Source organism: Lycium ferocissimum, unplaced genomic scaffold (assembly GCF_029784015.1).
Source record: "Lycium ferocissimum isolate CSIRO_LF1 unplaced genomic scaffold, AGI_CSIRO_Lferr_CH_V1 ctg2926, whole genome shotgun sequence".
NCBI classification, from domain to species: Eukaryota; Viridiplantae; Streptophyta; class Magnoliopsida; order Solanales; family Solanaceae; genus Lycium; species Lycium ferocissimum.
Window position 1 is genome coordinate 16,672 of NW_026724809.1, and position 22,080 is coordinate 38,751.

General features: G+C 36.6%; 2 protein-coding genes and 1 pseudogene across 2 annotated transcripts; all 3 read right to left on the bottom strand.

Annotated features, from left to right (window-relative positions):
* Positions 1-1,716: 1,716 nt before the first annotated feature.
* LOC132043852 (uncharacterized) lies at positions 1,717-2,474 on the bottom strand (annotated as a pseudogene).
* Positions 2,475-8,737: 6,263 nt separating this feature from the next.
* LOC132043853 (probable LRR receptor-like serine/threonine-protein kinase At3g47570) lies at positions 8,738-10,009 on the bottom strand. Its single transcript, XM_059434313.1, has 2 exons — positions 9,386-10,009; positions 8,738-9,147 (listed from the first exon to the last, which is right to left on the bottom strand). Exons 1-2 carry the CDS (start codon positions 10,007-10,009, stop codon positions 9,127-9,129), a joined length of 645 nt encoding a protein of 214 aa, XP_059290296.1. The 3' UTR covers positions 8,738-9,126.
* A 192-nt stretch (positions 10,010-10,201) lies between these two features.
* On the bottom strand, positions 10,202-14,113 carry LOC132043854 (LRR receptor-like serine/threonine-protein kinase GSO2). The gene is made up of 3 exons (XM_059434314.1): positions 13,227-14,113; positions 11,137-11,272; positions 10,202-11,021 (listed from the first exon to the last, which is right to left on the bottom strand). The coding sequence occupies exons 1-3, from the start codon at positions 13,888-13,890 to the stop codon at positions 10,202-10,204; spliced, it is 1,620 nt and encodes a 539-aa protein (XP_059290297.1). The 5' UTR covers positions 13,891-14,113.
* Between the last annotated feature and the right edge of the window lie 7,967 nt (positions 14,114-22,080).

Sequence of the window (22,080 nt, forward strand, 5' to 3'; positions counted from 1 at the left end):
CCCTAAGTGAAATTGTCGTGGGCAAAATGTGGGACTGGTGGTAGCATTTGAGAGAGAGAGAGTGCGAACCGTGGGTGGTGGACTGCTAGGACGAATAGGCAGTGGAGTATGGTTGCTGGAAGTTGGGCTTGTTTGTGAGGTTAAGTGGTGGATCACATAAGGAGAGGGTCCATCATCCAGAAATTCATAATGGTGATGATCTAAGGAAGCATACAGCTTAGCAAATGGAAATTGGGTTTCATTGAACACGACATGATGACTTATGATGATTTTATTGGATGATAAATCATAACATTTGTAACCACGATGATGGGATGGATAGCCTAAAACACACATTGTAGAACGGGCTTGAAGCTTGTTAATGGTAGTAGATGGGAAAAGTGGGCTAACATAGGCAATCGAACACCCGAAGATGAGAATAGGATGGGTCTTTGTAGATAGAGTACTTTGAGAGGAGATTGATAGGCTAATCCTTTATGAGGAAAGAATGTTGAGGAGGTAGGTGGCCATTTGTAATGCATGATGCCAAAACGAAGAGGTAATGACGCATAAAGGTAGTAAAGTGCGAACAATGTCGTTGATTGTTCAAATTTTTCTTTCGGCTTTTCCATTTTGTGATGAGGTATGAAGACAAGAGAGGCGAAAAGACAAGCCATTAGATTTGCAAAACTCCCAGAATGGTCTATTATCAAATTCCCGACCATTATCACATTGAATGTTCTTTATTTCCCGTTCAAATTGAGTGCAAATGAAATTTTTGAAAGACTAAAAAAGTGGATAAAGTTTGAGACTTATTAGATAAGGGAAATGTCCATAAAAAATTAGAGTAATCATCCAAGAACAACATAATATTTGTGGCCAAGAGCTCAAAGCGAGATGTCCAAAGATCACTATGGACAATATCAAACAACATAAATGTTCGCGAATGAGATGCAACAAATGGCAATTTAACTGCTTTTCCAAGAGTGCAGGAATGATAAACATGAGATTTAAGTGGTCCATTACATTCAATAAATTTATTTAGCCTAAGGGAGTAAAAAACAGGTTCTCCCGGATGACCCAAGCGATCATGCCACAAAGACAAGTTAAAGTCGTGCAAAGGAAGATGGTGGTGTGGTGGTGATGGGATAAAGCTAAAACTGCCCGACTATCACATCTCATTAGACGCTTTTCCCCGTCCGTAATCTACAAAAACCAAAAGGATCAAATTAAGTAAAACTAAGTTATATAGTGAATTTTCTTGAGACTAGGTTCTTGATAAGTTGAGAACAATGAGGACATTTTTTAAAGCTAAAGGGAGGCTGGGGAGGCAAGTTCAGTATGACCATAACCGTGAATTGGAATTGAATGACCATTTTCAACAATTATACCATGATTATTGCTCAAATTAAAATAAGACGAGAGATTACCTTACGCGGATGTCATATGAGAAATCGAATGCTGTATCTATGTACCTGCATCCAGATTCCGCGAGGAGCCTGGCAAGGCATTCTTTGCCCTCGTGTCGATTGGGCTGGAGCGGGTCAACTACCGTAGAGTAAGCTTGTGGCGAGTGACGGGTCCAAGTATGCTACCACTGCTGAAAAAGCGTTAGTCTTGTCCTGAAGCGGTTGGATATGGACAAGCGAGAGCACGAGACCACGGTGCAAGGGCTCGCTATTGTTGTCCATTCCCCATCCAAGGCTGCCATTGTTAATGCTTGTCGTGGTGCTGCTGCTAGCTGCCGCATCCACCACCAAAACCACTACCATTTCGGTTGCCACCGCCCCTGCTGCCACTGCCTCTACCGCGGTTCTTTCCACCATTGTTGCTGCGGTTTTGATGCTTTTTACCACTGTTATTCTGACGGTTTAGGTGGTTATTTCCAGAAAATGGATTATCATCGTAATCACGAGAAAGCATGGCGGTAGTGGATCCCGTAGCTAGCTGTTTGGTAAAGCCTGTTTCTTCAAGAATGGGCATTGAACGGGCTTGATAAAAGAGAGGGAGGGGATTGCTTTCACGGATGATTGTACCCACCCCCTTATAGGCTTCAGTGAGGCCGGCTACCATTTGAGGGACGAGGCGGTTGTTTGAGGCCGAAGCACCTACGTTCTTGAGTTGGATCGGATGGAATCTTGAGTCGTTGACAATACGCAAGACAGAAGTCCTCCATATTGGTGTGAGAAAATTCATATCAAGAGTGACGACTCGAGAATTTTTGTTGTCATGGAATATGTCACGCAGCCTATTCCAAGCATCCATGGCCGTGGAGTCGGGTTCAAGGATAGTATGCAATAGGTCAGTAGAGATGGTAGCATAAATCCATTGAAGAACCATGGCATCAAGAGTCGACCATAGCTCTTTTTCAGCATCAGTTTTGGGTACCTTCTCTTTTCCTGATTTCGGTGGAATGATATGGTGGAGGACTCTTTGGGGGATTTTGCGTGGATTTTGAAGAGTTCCGGCCACGTCGCATAGTGGACGTTTTCCATCTCGAGAGTAATGGAGATGTGATTTTGATGTTTGAAACTGACCAAAGGTGCAGGAAAAGGACTGTGGAATCGGAGGAGGAGGGAGAGTCAATCGTGACGGCGGCCGATAAGGAGGTGAAAGAAGGTGAAGATGACACAGGGCTGGGCAGAAAAGAGAGGAGCAAAATCGTGCCCTAGTCTGATACCATGAAAGAAGGTAATTTTCCTTGCCTTGTTCCTTGACAACGGGTCTCTAATATACAAGGATTGCTTAGCATAATAAAGGTAACTAAATATACACCTAACAATAAAGGTAACTAAATATACTCCTAACATATTACAGAGATAATGAAAGATATTTACATATATTCTAACACTAATAAATGTAAATTATGTACTAGAGCTAGTATTCTTTAAGTTCTAAAAGCTAATTAGGAAACTAATCAAATGGAATCTTTTATTTCCAAACATAAAAGGTGTGATATATCAAATTTGGAATAAAGGGCATGTGTTTCGTATGGAGGAAAATAAGTTTCAATCAAATGGGAGTCTTTTACATGGTCTTTAGTGTATTATGAACTTGATGGTTCGTTGTAATTTAGCAACAGCATAGTACATACATTCTTTCTGGTGTAAAAACTTCCTTTGAGTTAATTCTAATAAATTTTTTAAAATCATTCAAGATAGGGGCTTATCATATCATCATATCTATCTATATCTATATCTATATCTATATATATCTATCTATCTATCTATGCTATATTAAAAGCATAAACTCCTTAACTTGAAAGTTAAATTACATAAATAAATACTCTTAACTTATTGCTTTAAAAAATAAAAATAAAATTAAAAAACAAAAAAAAACCTATAGACCTGTTGAAAGAGACTCCTGCCTTCGACCGCTCCTCTGTTACAGACGCCTCATTGACTTGGCATCCCTCTAACTATCATCTTCTGAAGAGTTACACCCTTTGATTTCAATTTCTGTATAAAATCAGAACCCCGGCACTTCTCCCTAACTTTTTCATCTTCTCTGTTAGCCCAGCATGTTTGGTCACGTAACTCTCCTTCAACAAACTGCCATATCCTTTCAATAGTCAACTTCTTCTCATAGACGTTTTTCACAATTGTCCTTGATGGTCACATCTTTGGCCCCCTTACTATTCGCTCCATCTATTTTCCCGGCTAAATCCTTGGTCATATCTATCTCCGATCCGTCGAAATCGAGTTGTAAGTTCGCTTTTATTTATGTAGCAAAAAACATGTCTACAGTTTTCCTTGGACTATAGATATATATAGACATATATAGGAGTAATAATTTTCGTTGTTTAGATGGCAGGTAGTCCCATTTGTATCTAGGGAGCAGAAAGTGGGAGCGGCAAAAGCAAAGACTCTTGGACTTAACCAAGAACTCTCGGAAGTATAGCAACAATGCTTAAGCAACAACTCAGGGGCTTAAAGCGGAAAAAAAAAGACCACGAAAGGTCTTAGAATTCTCTAATTTTCCTTCAACAAACTATCTATAGTATAAATCCTCAAATTTTCTATTAATAGTGATAAAAACATGTAGGTCATCTCTTCGTTTTTATGCAGTTATTGTAGGCGATGTTAAATATGTCCTGTTTGAAACCCGTTAATTTGATTCCTTACATCTTATAGCTATGGTGGCAATGCATCTAATTCTGCAGAACACAAGAAACAATGCAGTCAGAGGAGTTAACCTGAGGCTTGAAGAAGTAAAGTAAACTCATGACAGAACAAAAAATGCTGAGGAAACCAAAGAGATTGGATGCTAAATATTGTTCAATTTCCCTTCTTTTTTTTTTCATGCTCATGTACTCTAATTAAGCCTTTAAGGCACAAAAATTGACCAAATTGTTTGTCACTTAGCTTCTATGTTTAGTTTCTGTGTTATTTATGTGCTTATGCCATTAAGGTACAAAATAATTCATTATTTCAGTCCTCGATTTTAGTGGCTGTGATAGTAATGCAAATTCCTTTCAGTTTATACGTCACATATCCTGTCTTCATTCATGCTTAGTCTAACAGTAAAATATCCTTTTGAAGATAATGTGGTGCAAGTTCACTATGGGACTTTTTCTCAACTTCAACTTCAACTTGAAATACTCTTTTTTTCCTAAAGTACAACAAACAATTGTGGCTTATATTCTTGTTCTAGAACTGTCAAAATTCAGGAGTACATGGTTTTCCAAAATGTTAATTTGGCAATATCAGCATATAGGGATACATGAATGAATAAACACTCTTTATATACCGTTTCAAAGTTGAGGGGGGAGTTTTATTTTTAAAGCATAGTTGGGGTTGTAAATGATTTTCACCCTTTTTCCTTAGTAACTGCAGGACATTTTATGTTGTTGAGTGCTTGTCTTTCCTAATTTCTTTACCATTCAGCTCACAATAATATCAAAATATTTGAGATCTTATCCTGCTTGGTCGCTTATTTCAGGTCCTTCAGTTTGCAATGGTATATAAAGAGTGTTTATTCATTCATTTTTATGTCAGTTACTCCGTCGATCTCGTGGTCATTTCCATGTTCCTCCGTACAATTCTACTTTAAATGGTTGCTACGGTATTTTTGAATCAAGAAAACTCAACTTTTTGTTTGTTCATGGAGAAGAAAAGGACTTTGGGTTGAATTTCATTTTTAATAACCACTAACATGTTTCCTTCCATGGCCAACTTAACGTTGCTCTACCAGGTGGGATATCAGTGCCGATAACAAGAGTTTCGGTTATGAGAGAGCAACTGAAACGGATGAAAGGTACATATATGTACTAGGATTATCGTCTATAAGGAAATATTACATGAGATATGTATATCATAAGAGCAAAATAATTAAGTAAAATCATCACATGTATCTAATTACACTTTGATTGTTCATCTTCGTAGGTTCAGACAATATCCAATCATTTTGATATCAACAAACATTTGACCAAACGACTATCCACATTGATTATTCACACAAACTTTTACTTTATTATCTTTCTTGTATCGATATTATTTACTAAAAATGTGTAATAAATGACTTGGCATACACGTGTAGGTAGGGGTGGGCATGGTATGGTAGATACCGATTACCATACCGAAACTGAACATTTTTATACCGCGGTTTCGGTATTATGGTATTTGGTCTTTTGTATTTGGTATGCATTTTTAAAAAGTTTGGTATTTGGCATGGTATTCGGTACTCATAAAGAAAATATCGAAATACCGAATACCATACCGAAGTATATAATTACATATACAATTCATATATCTTAGTATTATAATACTAATCTTAGTATTATAATACTAACAAATATATAAACTAGTATTATTAGAAAACTAATTGTTTAAACGTTAGAACTTTGACTACCCTATCTTGATTTAAATGTCTTTTTTATGTAATTGATTTACGAATGGCATTGCTTGTACTTTCTTTTGAATATTTTTCCATATGTAAGGTGTTTAGTACATAATAATTGAGACGTTTCTTAAGTAGCGGAAGTCATAATTCTCCATGATATGAGTACATATAAGTCGAAGTCGGACAAACTATAGTACGATTTACCGTCTCGTAAAATACCGAAATCGAACTTTAAAATATCGAACCATACAGAATTAATTTGGTACGGTAATGGTATAATATTTTTAGAAACCAAAATTACCGTACCGAAGTTTCAAATACCGTACCATGCCCACCCCTACGTATAGGGCACGTGCCGAGAAACTAGTGATATTAAAAGTGGGAAGCTCCTATCTTCAAAGTTAGATTACCATTTTACCCTTACTATAAATTAAAATGTAATAAGACATAAATCATCTAATATAATAAAATATTATAATTACATGATCATATCATCGTATTTAATATAGGATTAATTAATTCATCAATTTAAAGTAGAAAACAAAAGGATATATTAGAAGTGACTCTTTGAATTTTGAAGATCAATTAGATACCAAAAACAGATTCATGTATCATTATTCAATATGCCAAATTAATCCGTTAGGTATGTGAAAAAGCAAAAATATGACTCTTAAGCACCATTAAATTTTAGGGTTGCTTGCTCTTCCTGTTCTTAATGCAGGCTCATCGTGTTGCAATTTTTTACAGCTCAGCCCCTTTATCTATTTTTGGTCCCTTGAGATTCCACGGTTACTGTCATTTATGTGTAGACTTTTCGAATATTTTATTGCACTCTATAAAAGAGCCGACAAAGTATCACAATTAGCACTTTCCTCTTCACTTACATATTTTGTTTTTGTAATCTTCTCTCAGGAATATTCATGGTTATAATGGCTTAGAACATATCGACAAGAAGAAAAGATCTCTTGCAGTGGGAGAGTTAATCTGTGACAGTCCAATCATGTTACTTTCCATAATTTATTTCGCTTATTTCTCTTTTATAACTAGAACTTTGAAGTAGAATGGAAGACCTATTCCTCGAGGTAGCTTATTGTCAGCTCACAATATTGATTTTTTTTTCCATTTTGAAGTCAAGTTATGATCGTCCAACTGAAATTAGGTACACAACCCATATTTATATGTAATTTTTTCATCATTTTGTATTGTTGTTGGAGATTGTTTTGTTTCTTTTTGTTGTGTTTTCATTCTTACAAGTGGGTACTTAATTGACCAAACCTTTATTAGTATCCGATGAGTTTGATAATACTTTAGTATTTTATGTAGTATGCCATCAATATTCATATTGCCAATTGTCTGAATACGAGTTAATTTACATAGATTATTGCTTAAAGATCATTACTTTGAATGAAAGATTTTATTTTCGTTTAGTTTAAGTCTATCGAACGTAGTGTTATGAACATTAATTCACTGATGTTCATTTTCACCCTTTTTGTTCCATTTTTTCTTTTTCTATGATTTGTATGATATGAGAGCAACAACTTAATTTTCAAATAGACAACAAAAGTGTATTTTTCCGTTCATATTTGTGCGACATTATACCTAATGATTTTTGTAAAGATGAGTATATACTTTATTCACAGTTAATTTCTAATAGTGGTGACAATTTTGATTTTAGGCATTTTGGCTTTTCTCTGTGGATTCCTTTCGACTATTCTTTATTACTCTAAACTATTCAATAAATCAAATAATCATATAAAGAAAGTTATTAGAATTATAACAAAGCGTAGCTAAACTTTATTTTGATTAGCTTTTAGTAATACATTCAGCAATATTATTCTATATATTACTTGAGGTATGTCGTGTATAAGGTTTAACTTTTATATATATTATTAATTTTGTTTGATAGTTCTAACGTCTTTTGCTACATATTTTCTCATACGGAAAGTCGTATTTCAATTTTAACAAAATATTAATACCGACAACAACAGTAGTTTCGGTCATTATGGAGCAACCAAAGTATCAAAATGAAACTTAATATAAGAACATCGATTATAAAAAATACGGAAAAGGGTCAAAAATACTTTTGACCTATTTGAAATGGGTCACTTATACCCTCCGTTAAATTTTCGGGTCAAAAATACCCTCGTCGTTACTAGACGAGGCCATGAATACCCCTCTGGTTAACGACCTTTCACTTCATCCGATGTGGCAGTGCCACGTGGAAACAATTATCCACATGGACTGCCATGTCAGCCTTTTGAATAGTTCAGGAGTATTTTTGAATACCCCCACTGAACTTAATAGTAGTATTTACCTTCGCAAGTTCAAATATACACTAATCAATCATTTTGAGCTCAATGTTGTTTTATTGTTTGCAACATTTATCAGTTTAACTTCCATTCTTCCTTCAAATTCCGGGCAACACTTCACGCACATGTATGTTATAATAATATTCATGTAATTTTTTAAAGAGCTGGTAATGTTTAATCGGATTGCACGTGTCCGAAAACTAGTAAACTTTAACAAATATATACAATTTTTTTCCTTTTCTTTCACCAGATATGCTATTTAAAGAGATTCAGAAAGGAATCAGTTATGAAGATGTTAATTTAAAAATCCTATGCTCGCAGTGATGGTGTCCTTTTCCATATAAAAGGTCTTGTTTTAGGACCATGAATATTCAGTTGTTGTAGATTCTCTTGAGAGGGAACTGACGGATCTTATCGCATTTTCATAGTTCTCACTTATATCACTCTGATCCATCAGATGATTGGCATAGGTTTGCTTCAAAGTTTTGTAGATATTTTTGTAGTAATTGGCTTAGGTTTGACTTCCATATATCATCAAAACTACAAAACGAGTTTTTTCCTACCATCGTGATTAAACGCACATAAGTACTTGTGCAGAATTGAAAGCTTAACATAACTGGCATAGGTAATCAAATTCTAACATACAAGAGTAGACGGTCCGGCACCATCTAGTGCCGACTACTGACAAGCTGGAACCTAATCTTTTTAAGTGTGGAAAGAGCATATTCTATGCTAATCCTTGCATCAGGTGTCATTAAAGTGCAACTCAAAGCTAATTCCATGATAGATAACAAACATTGCATCTCTATGTCGATTTTTTCATCCCCTGGTTGTACCAAATTAGAATCCACCACCTTATGAATTTCACCTGGAAAAGAATCACTAACCCAACGTTGTATGTACAATTCTCCAGTAAATGTAGCATCACTTGGTCTCATTCTTGTAAACGTCTCCATCATCAGGATGCCAAAACTATAAACATCACAGCTCGTGGATACTATTCCATCTTGTCCATACTCTGAAATCATGGTAAAAAATAGCAGAAACGCTTCCTAGTTATCTTTGAATATGCTAAAACTGATAGTACCAATTTATATTTTGGCCAAGTAATTAACGGGTTATTCTAAGGATATGAGAAAACTTTAAGAAGTTCTAATATACACAGGAGCAATATATCCAATAGTTGCAATTGTTCTTGTTTGAACAAAAGCCTCCCCTTCACCTAACAACTTGGCAATGCCAAAATCACTAACAACCATTTCTTGATCAAGCAAGACATTGCTTGGCTTCAAGTCACAATGCACCACAGGTGTTGAATAGCCTGTATGGAGATAGTCCATTGCAGATGCAATATCTATCATTATATCCAATCTCTGCAATAAGTTCAAGAACAAGTTGTGAGTGTATAACCATTTATCAAGTGTCCCATTGGGCATGTATTCTAACACGAGGGCCTTGAAATCAAGGTTGGAGCAGCTGGTGATGACTTTGGTTAGATTTCTATGGCGAAGGTTCCGAAGTATCTTACATTCCGTGTCACAACTTTTGAATGCACTTTCCAATTGGACATTGAATACCTTTGCTGCCAAAAGGGTACCATCCTTAAGTATCCCTTTGTAGACCATGCTGAAACTCCCATTACCAAGCAAGTTGCTTTCATTGAATCCTTCTGTTGCTTGTTCAAGTTCATAATAGGAAATTCTTTCATGCCCTTTTACCAGAGAAACATCTGCTTGACTTACATTCTTCTTTGTCTTTCTCAATCTTAACACCACATATACAACAACCAATGCGAAGAGTGATCCAATCCCTAACAAAATATATAAACTTGTAAGCACTCTTTTCTTCTTTTTGACTTCTTTGTAGATTGGGTTACGCATGGTTTCACCTTAAACCGGGGGTCACCACAGAGTGCATCATTGGACAAAAAAATTGACTCGTGGCATTTGAAAAAGGACCACCAGCGGGAATCTCTCCACTAAGTTTATTGAATGAAAAGTTCAGGTGTTTGAGATACACCAGAGCTTCTAATGACTTCGGAATTTCACCGCCAAGATTGTTATAGCACAAATTCAAGAAATCCAATGCCAACATCTTGCCAAAGAATCTGGAATAGGCCTATCTAATCTATTATGTGCTAGAGAAAGTTTACTCAATCTATCTAGACCCCCTAGAGTGCTAGGAATCTTACCAGAAATATCATTTTTTGACAAATCAATGAGTATCGCAACCTTTAAATTTCCAAACTCCAGAGGAATATGACCACTTAATAAATTGGATGAAACATTGAATTCTAGAAGGTCTTGAAGGCTCCCCAAGCTTGCAGGTAAGCTTGAAATCAACCTGTTGTAATCTAGATTAAGATACCTCAGGTTGGTAACATTCCCTAAGCATGAGGGCACCGAACCAGAAAAATGATTTCCTGACAAGTACAATGCACCTAGATTCTTCAAATTGCAGATATCATCTGGTATGGTTCCTTCAATCTTGTTGCTTTGTAGGTAAAATTCTTGAAGGTTCAACATGCCTTGGACAGTATTTGGAATATGTCCACTCAATTCATTGTTAAACAGATCCATCTCTATCACTCTAGTAAGATTGCCGATTTCTGGAGGAATGAGGCCCTTTAGTTTACAGTTCAATACGTCAAAACTTTGAAGAGAGGTGGAGAAATTACCAATAGATGCAGGCAAAACACCATTCAATGGATTTTCAGAAAAGCAGAGTGCTCTTAGATTCCTACAGTTTGTCAATGATGCAAGAAAGCTCAATACTGAATCTCCGAAGAAATTATTCCCCTCCAAGTTTAGATGCTCAAGGTATTGTAAGTTACCAAGTGACTCAGGAATTGGACCAGTGAAGCTGTTGTGTCCGAGCTCAAGTCTTCTAAGTCTTGAAGAATTTGATATTGAAGAAGAGATAAAACCACTCAGACCATTTGAGCTAAAATAATTTTTTTCTAGGATGGGCATTCCCGCCTAAATGGGAGGTAGAGTAATTCGTAAACTTGTTGAAATGAAGTTCTAGGACCTGCAGTGTTGACACGTTGAAAATGCTTGCAGGTATAGAACCAGCAAACCCATTCTGGGATAATGACAGTCTTTTTAGTTTCTTAAGATTACCTAGCTCCATTGGTATCTCTCCTGTCAATTTAAGGAAATATATGAGTACCAAATGGTCCAGACAGTATAACAAAAAGAAGACTAGAACTAACCAAGATACAATATCCCAGAGTTGTGTTATAATATCCCATGTTGTTCTCCATCACTCATGAACAAATTATTGAAGTGAACATGTTATACAGCTACATCCGAACTATTCAAAAGTACTAATATCAATGTATCAATCAATCTAACTATGCATAATTTTAGTTTTGATCAATAATATAAATGTCCTTATTCATTTTGCTTTATTCAAATAATTTTATTAGATTATCTATGCTAGCTAGCAGTGAGCTTCCTAACCCACGTAGTTCTGCTATATCTATGCTGACTAGGTTTCCAAAATATATATAGGTAGAGTTAATTAGATTAAATCAAGAAAAAGTTAAAATCATTGGGTGTTCTCATTTCTGAATATCATAATATGTAAAATGAATATTTACTCTGAAATATTAAAAGTAAACATTTAAAAATACGTTAATATAAGAATGCGGAATGAATCAAAAGTAAAATAGTCACTAACTAGGTTGATAATGGGATAATAGAGCCCTCATTCCAGAAAATTTGTTGTACTTCTAAAGTATACTTTTATAAACACGTATTTTCTCGTTTTCCGTTTTCTTTCTTATTTTAACAACTAGTTTCTGATCACGTGTGTTGCAGGGGTATCCCTTGTTGATTGTTACACTTTTGCTGATTAAAAGTAGTTGATAAGCATCAAGTGCTGAAAAATACTTTTAGGTGCTGAAACTGATTTTGTAAATAAATCATTACGTGTTTATATAGAAGTGCTGATTCTACCTGTGGAAAAAACTAAATGAATTATTGAGGTAGAATCTTTTGATTACCTTTCTTGTTGTTGTTTTTCTTTTTTTCCTTTTACTCATTGTTTGTTTTCATTTTTTTTCTACAACCAGTTGCTCTATACATGGATTATTCCCCACTTTATGCCTTTTTTCTCAAAATCTCCTCCTAATTTTAAGCAAAAGCTTAAATATTCGATTTTTACCAAAGCACTCTCTCATCATTTTCTCCACTCATTTTTTTTTTTTTTTACGTTTATGAATTTAAAGCGCCAATGGAAAAAAAAAGGGAGAGGGCAGGAATGCAAAAAAAAATTAAGTTCATACAAGCGTTCATGTAGCAAAATATATCAAGTCTAAACTTGTGCAAAACTTATGGCCCCTGCTTCCTTTCTTCTTCTCGTTTTACCCCCGTATATTCATGAACTTTAAACTCCTTTTGCGCATGTGGCGGGTGTCGGATGACTTGAAGAGTGAATGAAGAGACGAAGAGTTATTCATATAATATGGTATAGTGTTGATCCAATAGAAGCGCAAGATACTAATAGTGTTGATGCCCTCAATTGAAATTAGAAAATGACCTTGTCTTGTTAATGAATTGGTCTGCTGCCTTCTTCTATTTCCCTCAATTTTTCTCTGCGCCAAACCTATTTTTGTTAATCCACACTACACATGGTTGGCTGGCCATGGAAGAGCGAGATGATGAATGTATACGGTGTATGTATGTTTATGTAGTGTGTTAAAAATATAAAGCTGAACAATCCTTTGAACTTCTGTAATTAAGAGATGCATAAACAAATTGTAACTGAAAGAATTTGAAAAAACTGATATCTGCATAACGTGCTCTAAAGAGAAAAAAGACATTTACTCTAGAAGGTGAAATTAATTCTGTAACTTAAAACTTTTTGCTAAGCTTTGAATTCTTGAAGGAAATTAAACAGAAGAAGGAGAAGAAGGATATAGGGGCAAAATTGTCACCCAACTTTCAATTGGCAATTTGGTAATTCAACTTTTAGTATAATTTGATATGATTTGCTACGGTATTTCCAACTATTCAAAACACTGTATTGTTTTGACGGAAGAGAGAAAAGGAAAAAAAAAAAAAATTCATCTCTTGTAAGGAAATATCATACCTTCCAGATGCAGAGTTGTCACATCTAATATTGTAAGAGCTGTTAAGTTGGCTAGCTCTCTTGGTACAGTTCCAATAAACTCATTTTCAGACAATGCCAAGACTTGAAGCTTTCTGCATTTCTCCAGGTTTGGTGGAATAACTCCATCTAGGGAGTTGCCTGAGAGGTAAAGCCCTTCCAAGTTTGGAAGATGGTCGCATATAGTTGCTGGAAGCTTACCGGTAAGATTGTTATAGGAAAGAGCAATGATTCGCATCGTTGTAATGTTGAAGATTGATGTTGGTATAGAGCCAGTAAGTTGATTGAATTGCAGGTCTAGGACAGTAAAGTAACGAAGATCACCGATTTCCCAATGGATCTCTCCTTTGAGAATTTTTTTATTTATTCTCAACACTTCCAGCTTTGTTAGATTGGAAAGGGAAGATGGAATTTCCCCCCAAAATTGATTCATCGAAAGATACATGTATTGAAGGTTAGGTAAGAAACTTAAAAATGATGGAATGGAACCAGTGAAGTTATTGCTTGTGACATTAATCAATTTCAACCTCTGCAAATGAGCCAACTCTTCTGGGAAATCTCCATGGAAAGTGTTGTTACTGATGTCGAGGGAGACGAGAAATGAGAGGTTTCCAAGGTGTGGAGGAATGGTACCATGAAGTTGCATGCTAGAAATGTTTAAAGCAGTGACTCGGTGGTGGCGGAAGCTGCAAGTGATTCCGATCCAGCTGCATATTGGGCTGGAAGAGGACCAGTTGCTTTGCAAGATGTTATGAGGAGAAGAAATGTGTGATTTCAGAGCAAGAAGAGCAACTTCATCAGTGCTAATAGTAGGAACACTAGCAAGTGAAGTATTGTGTTGAAGCAGAATGAAAAGCTGCTAGAGCAAAGAGAAGATTGCAACTTCTGTCCATAACTATATGATAAGTAGGTTTCTCTTTTTTACTTGTTGAGATAAGATAAAGAATTGATAATGCGAAGCAATGATCTTAGAAGATGTATTTAATGATGCCAAATTCATTGCATACCAATACACTGCTGTTTGTAAGTCATTGGAGTGTTATTTGGTTAAGAGTGTCAATTCTGATTAGCGAAAGTCAGTCAACTGTAGTCTGTTTCTAGAGGCATTTAATTATTGGTGATAAGCATATGCTGCCCCAAAATTTTGGTGTCATTTTCTTTCTTCCTTCTTGTTGCAACTCTTTACCTTCTTTGCGACAACTGTGTAAGTTATACGATGATTGAACAAATTTATATTAAAAACCGACTATCGAAAACCTCTCACCCATGGAATACAGAAGGATATTATAAATATATAATGGTACCATTTCTTCTCAACGTGCTCATGGCATAGAAGCAAAATGCATGGATATAGAGCACTTCAGATAGAGGCAACCGGAAAGAATCAATTGCTTCTTTAGTATTTTTTGAATTAATGTAGCATAAAGAATGAAATAAAGAAAGGTAACTAAGGGGGTTACACTTTTTGAATTATTGGGCTGATTAATTTTTAAATGTAAATAAAGAAAAAGAGGCAAAAGTTTGAGCAAAGAAAAGATAAATATGAATCCTGGCCAAAGAAAGGTGTTACACCACCATTCTTCTGACCTGAACTCATACTTTATTCCGTATCAATTTCTTCTCATTATCTTGTTAAGTCAAATGTAGGCATAGCCAAAACTGAACTTGTTTAGTAACTTTTAAATTTAGAAGTGGACATTTCATATCTATAATTTAATTATCTTATATATCAATTTTCTTTCACTTTGATCCTAAAATATTCATTTTATCTTGAAATCATCATAATATAGCTTAGTTCAAATATCATACTTATCGTTATTAGCGTTATTAGAAGTGAAAATACATGCTATCTTAAGCGGCCGCGCGCACAAACAGTATCATATCAAAGTCAAAAGAGCGGCGGAATATGCATCGCCGACATATATGCACATATACAAATACAAGGGCCATTATAGCCACCATAACAGACGGGACCGCATTAAGATGCAAACCATAAACGAATCGAACATACATAGGACCCACGACCCACACAGATGACTACAGGCCTCTACAAATCATAACGAAATCATATGACGGGACAGGGCCCCGCCGTACCCCAAATAGTCAAATATACAGAAATACATATATACCATAAAAGATATGTACCAACATATGGGCTCCGGATCAAAGGAGCGCTCTGTAATAGCAGAATGTGTGGCCTACACTGGCAAATCACGAACCTCTGTACCTGCGGGCATGAAGCGCAGCCCCCGAAGAAAGGGGGTCGACGAAAGATGTCGAGTATGTAAAGCATAAAGTGCAGAAATCCAAATCATAGCTGAAGTAAAAGTATAAGGAGAGAGAATACCGAATTAGTTTATCAGATCCGTACTGGAAACATATACATATAATGCAAATCAAAATCATGCATAACGCTCAGGAACGTGGTCACCACTCCGACGCTGGTGCCACTCACAGCATAACTCCGGAAGGGTTTCAAATCTCCGTACATCTCCAAACACATCACACCATCATACAAATCACATCATCACATATATCATAAGCCATATCACAGCATAACTCCATAAACGGAACCCGGCCCTATGGCGAGGTCTCGGGAACCGTAACACAGCATACTGCCGAATTTATCATGGTGCGCACGATCACAAAGCCGGCCCGGGAACCGGTGAACGAAGTCATAATAAGGCACGAGCGGAGTCGTGAGCAAACAATGCAATATATATATATATCAAAATACCTTTACAAACTTGCTAAAATCATATGTTGGCTCTTTAGTCAAAATAGTTCAAACAATTAATCAAAGCGGGTTTATTTCACGAAGGTATTTCCAAAATGGTAATTATGATTCAAAATAGAACCATATGCATATATCCAATTAAATTTCAAAACTCGGCAATTAAATACATATCCATACTCATATTAAGATCGAAAAGGCTCAGAGTAAGTATTGGGTCTGTCGGAATTAATATACAAAGGATGTAAGCTTTTAGATTTACAACACTTTCGAAAGTACTTCATAAACTATTTTTCAGAAAATTAGTGTCGTTCATATTCAGAAGATTTCAAATAACTTATGAGACAAACCAAACGGAGTCTCAAACTCATAGCAAAAGTCCTCCCTTTATACCGTATAAAAATGAGACTAATAGGGCAAACAAAAGAGTCTCGGAGTTAGTGGGCCCACCTCGGGTCAAGTCGAGGTGGCGAACACGAATCGCGGACATTTGGGGTCTATGTAACCATACATGAAGGTTTGAAGCAAATCGATTACATTTATACAAGTTTTGAACATATGGGCGCTTTCCAACAAAATATGCGTTTTCTAGTTCAATTCAATTGAATGAATAGTACTTGATTTTCATTTCGGATTTCAAGGAACAAAATTGCTCCCGAGGCTCCAATATCGACCTAGTATACCTAGGACATGCCATAAGAAGAAATGGGGTAGCCTTACATACCTTTCTCGCTTGTTAAGCTCATCAAAACTTCGATCCCGTTTCGCCAAAAATCTGCAAATGGTCATGTTGACCAATTACTATTCATGAGACTCATAATTTCTAACCTTAGCCTATATTGTTCTACAAAAATTTGGGCAAAGCATCTCCCCTATACATATGATATCCCCGAGAATCATCTCGGCTCACAATATCAACAACAACAACCCAACAACTTCAACAATCATCAAAATTACATTAAAATGCATTCTAGTATAATGGTTCTTCCTTTCTACATAAGACAACAATTTCCATTCCAACTTCACAATTCCAAGCTAATATCAATATTTCCATATTCATTTACTAATCAAAATCACTCCAACATCATTCGAAAGCATTCCACACCATTATACAAAATATTCGCAAAATATACAAAAATCCCACCGAATTCATAATTCATTCAAAACTTCCATTCTTCGACACAAACGTTCATAACACATTTTTATTTCCTCAAATTCGTCAACAACAACCATAATTCACATTTAAAGTCTTACTTCCATACTTATATAAAAATCATATAAATTTCACATAATTTCCCATAATTACACGCAAGCAATTCCAATGCCAATTCAAGTCATTAAACCTCTATTTGCATTACTAAGATCACAATAACACAACAAACATGTTAAACCAAATTAATTCCTTCTCACTCCAACTTCAAATGCCACACGGCCACACTCCATTTTTCCAACCTCCATCCAATTCATTCAACTTTCATTTTCAATATACATTCCATCCTACACACAACTAAAATACAACATAAAATTCAACACATCACATGCATACAATGTAGTATACACACGGCCACACATACATAGGCACACCCACTTTGCAAACTTCCATGTTTTCATGAATTCTACTCATTTCCATACACTACAACACAAACAAACCTTCATAACATAATAACATGGGATAAATTCTTACCTTTTTCTTCAATCTTCTTCACTCAAACATGTTGTCATATTGAAGAAACAAGGGTTCTTCCTTCCCAAACAATTGCACCATGTTGTAGAGGATACTCAATTTAGTAGGAAAATCACAAGATACGAATTTTTGGAGAAAGATTTTTGAGAGTTGAAAATGAGAGCAAGAGGGCCGAATGCCCTCTATTGGTTTTTCTTGTTCTTCTTGTTTGCTCTCTCTTTCTTGTTTCAAGAAAATTCTAGGAGAATATGATCTTTTATAAGTCATTTTAGCACATGGTAATTATTTATTAAAAAGGTGGGCTTGGGCCAAGTGATGGCCGGCCAGCCCCCTAGGTGTTGGGCTCAAATTTTTCCATCCAATTTTCTTGAGCCCAAATGGTTAAAATTCTCGTTTTGTAATTCCCGAAGCTAATTTCCAAAATTCCCATTTTGCCCTTGGCCTTCCTCCGTGTTCCCACATCAATATTTTTCATAAACAACACACACATACATTAATTCAAACCACATATGACCTTATTCCTTACAAATCAAAATTATTTCGAATTTTCCCAAATACGCGAAAATACGGGATATAACATTCTCCCCCCCTTTGGAACATTCGTCCTCGAATGTTAAATTAGTCTTATAGGTCTAAAAAGGAAACTCCTCGTGGGGGGGGTTTCTTTTGCCAACCACGTACTTCTATTTAATCAGAGCGCTTGTGAGGGCCTTCATTTTCCAGCCCCTCCTACCATTCTTCAATAGCACCGCATTAGAACTGCTCGAAATCTTCATTAGTCAAGCGGTCTGCGTAATCTTAAATAGGACATATAACGAACAGGACCTTTATCAAAACCAGAAGGCCAGACGAATGTCAGACAGAGTCAGATCCAAAATCAGAGGTACAAAAGTATGACAGACAAAAGCATAATCTGACGTTATCTCAAACAGATTCAAGATCGAAGCCAGACGTGCAAAAGCATATCAAACAGACCCACAATCCGTATCAGATGCGCTGAACTATATTAGATAGGTCCATAATCAGAGTCAGACGTAGGGAAATAGACCAGTCAGATCCATGATCGGAGTCAAACATACAGGATTATACCAGACAAATTTGGTGTCCGAGTCGGACGTACAAAAGTGTATCGGACAAAACGTATTCAGATTCGGAAGTGCAGAAGTATAGCAAACGAATTCATACTCCGACGTCATATCAAATAGATTCATAACCAGGGCCAACGTACTGAAGTATGTCGAACAGATCATAATTAAAATCAGACATACGAAGATATATCAGACAGATTTGTAATCAGAGTCAGACGTACGAAGCCACGTCGAACAGATTCGTAACCAGAGTTAGGCGTATCGAGGTATATTAAACAAATTCGTAGCCAGAGTCAGGCGAACGAAGGCACATTAAATAGAAGCATAATCGAATTTAGAAATACAGAGACATAATAGACGGGGCCTCATCAAAATCGGAGGTGTAGAAGTATGGCTTACAAAACCTCGATCAAAGTCAGACCATTTTCACTAATGCTTCGGGGTTTACGGAAGTTCTCGGGTCAACGCTTCCTTACTCATTCTGACCTTCGTGCCTCGAACTATTTCATCAAAACATTCAATAGGCTACAGCAATTGAGTTTGTGTCCTTATAAAAATTTCGCTCGTCCTGCATAATAGCCCTTAGGCCCCTTCTTACTCCCTTATACCTTTGATGCATAACATTTCCTTTTTACTAAAAAAAAATGACGGTCTGTACAATTATCCGCGTAGCCTACACATAAATAGTGCCGCCATCTTTTCAAAATATTAATCACCGCGGCTAATTCCAAATCATGAGTGAAGTAATTTCTCTCGTGCGGATTGTTTACAAATTTGGTCAAACACCACTTCATACCGATATTATACATACTTTCATGGCGCATTTCCTTGGGCTTCACGTAATTGGTGGCCCATGAACTATTTTCTAGCATTTAACGGACCCCTTTCTTTCCTTCCCTTTATTCTTTGGCACGTAGATAAACTTAAGCTCGGCCTCTAGTCAATAAATTCCCTTTCTTGGCATTTAAAGATATTGTAGTGCCGTTTTAAATCTAACATGACACGCTTTTCCCCCCTCTTTAAGGGCTATGCTTCTACCCTGTCCATGTCTTTCTTTACAATCTGTAACTTGATTAGCCTCGTATGAAACTTTAATAAAATCACGGGGCGATGCAAACTCTCGATCACATAGTACAAAATCTTATCTAATAGCCGGTCCCCGAATAATGTAATCAATGTAGAAATTTATCTTTTAGTAATCATATTCTTCCTCGTTGGAAGATTCAACTAAGTCATCCCCTCTTTCACACCCGTTCCTTATCTTTCGTTCTGCTTCCTCGATAGTCAAATTATTCTTCGTTCCATAGCATGGGTTTTTTTTTTTTTTTCTTTTGCCCTGCACTGTCACATTCCAGTTCCTTTTGGCAAATAATTTCGTGCTTTGCCTGCCGGCTCTTTTGAAGCTCTGCTTAATTACATTCCTTACTTTCACTCTTTTTCTGACGTTCTGATCCCCTTATATTCTACTCAATTTCCCTCTTTTCTCTCCAAATGGCGTTGTACTAAAATGTTTCAATCTCAACCTACAGCAAAAATTAATATCAATTTATTTCGGAGCATCTGTACCATACCTTTCATTTTGTCTCATAAATGCTGTCCACGTAATGTCTCTCGTATAGTACAACACTAGCTATTAGGGTCCACCCATCGGTCGACATAGTCATCAATGGGGAGCCATACACATACATATAAGTATACTCTGTCATTCCCTTTTTCAAGACATTTTCAATCACTTATTCCAACTTACTCTAATTTCTGAGCTGCGTTGCTCCTTTTCCTTTTCGCCAATCTAATCCGCCGCAACCCATGCGACCTCTATAGAGTTGCTAACTATTCCACATACCCTAATTTCCTTTAGGTTACCCCATATTTCCTATTCGTGTCTCATATCTATAATTGCGAAAATTTTGTACACTTCCCAGGGGGGTCACCCATCCCCGAATTACTCTGGCCCTAGCACGCTTAACTTTACAACTTTAATGCATTTAGGTGCGTTAAGGCCGGTATAATCACATCAACCGCCCTGCACGACCTTTGTCACGTAATTTAAGATAGGCCGGGGTCTTAACAACTTTCAGAACGTTCTCGTGGCGGGTCCCACCCCGACCTGGAGAAAATTCCTTCACTTTTCTGACCATATGGGTACTGTATCGCCCCTTACCTTCGTCTATATATCTAATTCTATACAGCCCACAAATTTAAATTTTTATTCCACAAATTTCCAATTCCGATCAATGGTCGAGAACTGCTAAAACATTGCTGTAAGGCCTCCTCCCACTACCAGTAAAAGGGGATTAGAGTCCAACGATATCACAGAACTTCTTAGTACTCATTTCACATAATTATTCCCATATATATATATAGGAATGGGAAGCAAGCCATTTAATTCCCAACTACTTATCATACGCCTTGTATTTTTTTCCAATAAGGTGAAACTTAACTGCTGGACATTTTTGCCCTCCGGCATAGGCTTTTCCAAAGCAAAATGTAATTGGAACGTGTTTTAATCCGTTTAAATAAGTCGCGAATTCCTTTGGTCATATATACCCTTTTGAGATAGAGGTTCCAAAATAAGGGTGGTGCTTCTTACAAATGACACGGGGGTGTCTTTTAAACTTTAATCCCACATAATAGATTTACTCTATCGGTATCGACTTTCAAGACATGTTAAAAACTTATATCTTATTTTCCTTTTTATAATTTGGAAGAAAAATTTGGGCAGAGGTTCCTCTGTATTTCTTACTATCCCAAACCTGTACGCAGGAAATACCAACAACGCCTCACAGGGCCAACATGTACACATATGTATATCATATCATAGCATAGCCACACAGAGCTAGCAATTTTAAATAAAAACATGAATATGTCGGGTCTTACCTTACGTATATAATTCAAATGGCACCGGTGGTATTTCTCTATTTTCTTTCTTTTCCGATTTTTCAACTTTATATTCCCTTCATACTTCAAATGATTTTTCCAACATACGTCTTTCATACCATCACTTACCTGCGTGCTGTGTAGCCCCCCCAATTTCATCAGTCACTGTCTTCTGTCGATACCGTTCTCCAGCTGAAATCAAAGGTTAGTAGGGGGGAATCCGTTTCCTACAGCTGGCTCTATCGCACGATCTAAGATCCAAAGAAAGGTAACACCCTAAATGTCCTGTAGCCTCCTGTTTATAGATGTGGTGCACAACACACCGATAAACAAGACTCTACGAGACACGGCCGTAGACATTCCGAGGACGGCATCGCTCGATACCACTTTTGTCACGACCCAACCCCGTGGGCGTGATCGGCGCCCTATTTGGACACCCAAACAGACTCTCAT